Raw genomic sequence first — 6,000 nt, forward strand, 5'->3', positions numbered from 1 at the left:
CAGATATGAATGGAATTGAAGTAATTCGGCTTCTGAACCTGACCAAAGTAGGATGATATCATCAATATATCTACCCCACCATATAATATTGTTTAGATAGGTATTGAGGTCAGAGTAAATACATTTTTCTTCCTATGCTCCCATAAACAGGTTAGAATAATTAGGTGCGAAACAAGCACCCATTGCTGTACCTTTTTTCTGTCTGAAGAATTGATTCTGGAACAAAAACACATTATTATGTAAGGTCCATTCAGCCAGTTGAAGGATGAAAGCTGAAGGGGGCATCTGCTCCGGATGTCTCTTTTCCGAGTAGTGTGATAATGCCTCTAGTCCTTCTTTGTGGTCAATATTGGTATAAAGTACTTCAACATCCATAGTGGCTAGAAGAGAGGGTCCAATGTTCTTTATGTCCTTGATTTTATTTAATACATGAGTATTGTCCTGCATAAAAGATGGCAGTTCTAAGACAAAGGGCTTAATGAAAAAGTCAACAAATTGAGATGCTGGTTCTGTAATCCATTCGTTACCACTGATGATTGGTCTTCCGGGTGGGTTCTCCAAGTTTTTGTGTACTTTAGGAAGCATGTAGAATGAAGGAAGTCTGGGGCAGTTGTGAAATCCATTCTTCATTTTTCGCATGTCCAAGTATTTCCATAAGTTCAGTTTTCATTTGTTCTATTGGGTTGGACGATAAAGATTCATAATACTCACCATTCTTTAACTGTCTCATGGCCTCTGTGATGTATTGGTCTCTGCCCCAAACCTATACAGCTCCACCTTTATCAGCTCTTTTAATAATGATGTTCTCATTGGCTGACAGCCATTTCAACGCATCTGTTTCTTCTTTTGTCGGTTATATTCCACCTTTCTCTTGGATGCAAAGAGTTGGTCAACTTCATATGTCACCTTTTTATAGAAAGTATTTAGGGTGTGATTACAAACATTTGGTGTAAAGGTGGACTTAGGCCTGAATGATGTTCTTATTGTGTCTTGCTGTACATAAGAGCTAAATGCGGCTTGGCTGGGAGTAGTGTGGTATCAAACTTTCAGCTGAAGGTTGTGATGGAACTTGTACAGATCAACTTTTGTTTGGAATTCACTGGCTGACACAGTACCCAGGTTTGAATGGGGAACTGGATTCTTCTCCTTTTTTGTAATGGTCCTGTAATGTAATTGATTAATCTGTGGTTCCTTGAAGAAGAAATGAACAATATTTATTTATTTTTAGGTTAATATATGATGTTTCTATACATATCTGTTGAATCTTGTTATATTATGCTGTGTTAACCTGTTGTTTAAAGAATCTGACTGTGATTGTCAGTGGCAGGCCACGGGTACCATGTGACCATTTACCTGCCCACACAGAGCAGCTGCTGGTGATTGTCTATATATTCAAGAATTAAGCTACCAGACAAACATGTTGCCACTCGCCCTGATGAAGGCCCCTTAGGCTGAAACGCGTTGGCGTGGATGTGTTTTTTAATAGATTAGCCATGAGTTAATAAAGGCTTTTTATCTTCTATCTTCTTGAGTGCCTCAGTAATCTTTTCATTAATTCTACTGGATCCCATAACTGAAGAGCACCAGAGGAATACCACCATTTTTTTACACCCAAGCAGCACTCCAGGCACTTTTCTTTTTTAGATTTTTTATTTGTTGGATTTTTTTTCTTCCCTGCTGGTGTTTTTTTGATTGTAAAGACACTAAAACAAGGTCTGATCTCCTCTGGTTTAAGTGTAGGAGGCAGGAGGCTTCTTATTTGAGTCTTTTGATCGTTTCCATGCTCAGAATTTGCCACATCTGCACCAGCATGTTAGCTGCAGTGTTGTGTTTATTTACTGAAGTGTGAGAGAGTGACTTGAACCCACAACATTACAAACATGCCAGCTGCTTTCCGAGCTGCTACCTCTGGCTTTTCAGAGACCCTGGACAACACTGGGTGCGACTTCACGTACCGCAAACAGCACTCTGCTTGTTGGAAAATAAACAAACATCCTGTTCCCTTGCTTTGCTCTTGAGGATGCTTTCTAAAACTCTCTCGGCATCCTGGCTTTCCCATCTCCTCCTTCTCACTCCTCATGCTCCCCCGCTTGGCTGATGTAGCATCTCATCCTTTGTTCTGTGTACTTGCTCTTAAAGCGAGTCCACAAAGACATGCGATGAAACAGACATGAATAAGACTTATGACAATATTTACACTTTCACAGCACTTCTACGTGTTATTTGCCAACATCAACAGCAATGTGTCCGCCAGGATTAACGCATCCTTCAGAGCACTTTCAACATGTCAAGTTCACACTTTCTGATTTGTCTCAAAAACATTTCCTCCTTTATGCATCCCTAATTTTCATTTCCTGTCTTGTCTTTTCTCCTGTGATCTCTTGTGTCTTTCTCTCCTGCCTGCCCCTGCTGCTTGTGTCTGTGCCTTTGGCCTTTCCTCTGTCCCTCTGGCCCCCTCTGCTGTGGTGGGTGTGTAAAAACAGCCTCCAGAGGACAGGACCTGGGTGTACTCTCCGCTACACTATGGCTCAGAGTCTAAGGCCCTGCCAGATGGAGATTGGGAAAGAGAGACAGTAAGTGAGAAGCATCAGACTAAAATATAAAGCACAGGAAATTCCCTCAGATGAGGAATCAGATCAGCTGAGGTGATCACTGAGGATGAGTTGAGATGTATCATGTAAGGAGCTTCTACGATGAAGCTTCTCAGGTTATTCTATAATGTCAAGAAATCAGCCCCTACATTACAGCTTTCATTCTTCATTGATAAATTGTGAAAATGGTCATCGACTCCATGCGTGATCATTTGGTTCATGACAAACCATCCATGTCTGTGTCCAACAACAAGCTGTTAAACATGCATCTACTGGCTGAGTGAAGACGCCCATACAGCACGTCACTCTGCTAGATTTTCAGGCTGAAGATCATAAAAACGAACCTCACAAGATTTTACAGAACACAGATGTGAAAAGTAAAATTTTTTGCCTGTTTGACAAATCTGGCCAATTATATAATTAGAAGTTTAATCATTTCCTGGCTGTGACTTTTTTCTCTTTAAGGTTTTTATTAGGTCATGCATGAAGGGCTGCTTGTTTACTGAGCTCTGTGCTGCAGCTTTTTACCCAAACTGCACTGTATGTCATGCTTTAATAAGATGTCATCAATTTGAACTATTTATTTTGTTTTTTGGATTTTCTCCTAAATACTGATGGATGTCCAAACAATTTTTTGTGTAATTCTGAAGGCCAAAAAAACTAAAACATAATCACCTTATATAAACTCCTCAAAAAAAGTTTGGAAACATTAGTTTGGTTGAGTATTTCTAATCTTTAAATAATAAATTTAATAATACCAACTGGATTTGTATTACATATTGGTGGTAATCCTGTTTACTTTGAATTCTATCTTGTAAGGATCGGGCTTCTGTGGAAAGAGCAACACAGCTAAACTAGAAATGTGGCAAAATCCCCTGAAATATTTTCCTCTTGAACCCCATCTGGTTGCCTGGTGGATTGGATGGTTGCACGTTCCCTAGGTAATAAGAAAAAAACAACATATATCGGACATTTATACACTTTATTTATCTTACACTACCAGGGACCACGACAGCTTGGTACCTCCTCCCCATGCTGGTCACCAGCCTGGTCACAGCTACAGCTAAGTAGGATGCATCCCATTCCCCAAGCAGGAGTTGTTGGTGGTCTGTTTCTGTAGGCGAGAGTGATGACATCCTGGAGTTAAAACACAGATTTAGGAGACATGGGATCACCACTGGCTCCAGACTCTCTGTCTGATATGTCTGCCAATCAATCAGGTGCCAGCCAAACGTCTGTGACTGACACACACCTGGCAGCTCTTGAATCTCGAAACAAGAGTGAATATTGTTACCCACATGTTATATCCACATGTTTAGCTGTGTTTTTCATGCATGATCCTTAAGTTAAACTTCATCATAAAGGTGACTAATCAGGCTTTCCAACTATGTATTATCCACCAGCTGGTGTTGTATAATCTTTTATAAATTCACCGAAACGTTTCCCAACTTTTTTTAAGTTTTTATGAAACAAGAAAAACACTCTTTTACAGTCACAATCAAGTGCTTCTCTTCTTCTCAGTTTAAAAGATTTCCAGTCTGTGGACATACAAGAGAAACAAACATTTGGGGGTGTCGTTAATCATCTGTTTTACGACTGATAAGATAACTTTGAGGAGCAAGAGCTAAACAAAATACACCTTACTTCTATAGCCAACACAGATCAGGACCTTGAGAACATTACAGAAATTTTTATTATACCAGGTTTAATAAAAGAAGACTTTAAATTAGCTTGAATCAGATTTTTGCAGCCTATAAAGAGCACCAACTGCATGCCTTGTAAAAAGCTCTGCCATCCCTTCAACCTGCAATACACAGCTGAATAACAACTAACTTCTCGGGTGTTTGCTTTGTTCATGAAATTTTCTGCCTGTGCTGACTGTCCTATCCTCCTGTCTCCTTTTTTCCTTTATAAATTCACTTTGATTTGCTGGTTCAGATCAGATTTTTACACCCAGAAATAAATATGTTCACACTCATCTGTGCACGCTAACTTGTTCTGTCTGTCTCCCACAGTAAAGCTGGTTCTCTGGCAGAGACGAGTGAACGCCTCAGTGGAGAGGACTCATCAGTTTGAAGTCCAGACCTCAGCGGGAGCCATGTCTGAACCAGGATTTTGAACATGCATACGGAAATATTCGGAGAGGAAACAGTGACTTGAGCACCAGTAGGGGGAGAAATCCTGACAGTGATGACATCACTGATTTCCAACCATCCCTGCCTTTCACCCCTAACAAATGAAATTTATTATATCGATTTACTGAATATGTAGGTGTATGTGTGACATAGTCTGTATAAGGCTGTAGTCGTATGTGTTTGACATACATGAACGCCATGATAACTTCCTGTATGTTCTGTTTCACACGAGCGCAGCCCTCCGACGGGCTTTCTCACTGAATGTGCATAGTGAAGCGAGATGAGCTGCTGGCTTTGGTGGGTTCATTTCAGTTTGTAGTCATGATAATCCTCAATATTACTTCATATAGAAAACAAGAGAACTTTATGTGGAAAACTTTAGCATCTGCTTTTTTTTTTTTTTACATCAATGAGTACCAATTAGCTGCCTTCTTTCCTGCCTTTGCTGTTGGATTACTGGTGTTTGACAGTAACTTGTTACATGAAATTTAAATCAGATTACAGAGTGGTCAGCCAAGTGAACAACTGTAGTGCCTAACATTTGAATTTACATTACAGAAATAAAATAAGTAGGAACTTCTTTCATGGCCGGCAGCTCAACAATGTTTTCTTTCTGCTGTGTGTCAAACACAAGGAAACCTCCACAGCCTGTAGAGTGTTGGTCAAATTCGTTGCCCAGTTTAAAGTTTTTCTCGATTGCTACGACACATTTCTCAAAAGCTTCTCTCTTTTTCTCCAAAAACCCAATTTTCAAGCTACATTAACAAAACCTTAGACTCTTCTTGCAAAACCAAACTCTTTAATCTGTGCCCAAAACTGAACTATGTTGTCAGATTGTGCCCCAAGTCAATCAAAATTAAAAACGCTCAGAAATTTAAAAAAAGCTGTAGAAATAAATGTTTATAATTCACTGCAGGCTAAATGGCTTCTGTCAAGAGCAACAGAAAAACCTGCCCATTTCGAGGTTATAGTACATAACATAGACTAAAAATAATTACTCTGTAAAATCACATGAAAATTTATAGAAGTTCCTCACGATATACATATACATAGATAGATAGATAGATAGATAGAGAGAGAGAGAGAGAGAGAGATAGGTTCCCTCATTAAAAGCCAAGGGTGAAATCAATTTTGAGTTGTTGTGTTCAACCAGTGACACCTGTGCTTTAATTGTGTTTGACTTTTGACACCTGTGCTCACCATTACAACACAGGTACATCACAATGAAAATGTGTAAGCAAGTGGTGTGTAAATACATGAAAAGTGCTTATGGT

At 39.5% G+C, this 6,000-nt stretch overlaps 1 protein-coding gene across 2 annotated transcripts in view; it reads left to right on the forward strand.

Annotated features, from left to right (window-relative positions):
• pip5k1ca (phosphatidylinositol-4-phosphate 5-kinase, type I, gamma a) overlaps nt 1-6,000 on the forward strand; it is a 46,925-nt gene extending 40,925 nt beyond the window's left edge. Inside the window, exons 17-18 of one of the 2 annotated variants that reach the window (XM_042005661.1) lie at nt 2,484-2,573; nt 4,607-6,000. In XM_042005661.1, coding sequence (XP_041861595.1) covers nt 2,484-2,573; nt 4,607-4,609 — 93 coding nt within the window. In that variant the 3' untranslated portion in view covers nt 4,610-6,000. The remainder of the gene's footprint in view (nt 1-2,483; nt 2,574-4,606) is intronic. The other variant, XM_042005662.1, reaches the window with a different exon arrangement.

Source organism: Melanotaenia boesemani, chromosome 14 (assembly GCF_017639745.1).
Source record: "Melanotaenia boesemani isolate fMelBoe1 chromosome 14, fMelBoe1.pri, whole genome shotgun sequence".
In the NCBI taxonomy this organism is placed as follows: Eukaryota; Metazoa; Chordata; class Actinopteri; order Atheriniformes; family Melanotaeniidae; genus Melanotaenia; species Melanotaenia boesemani.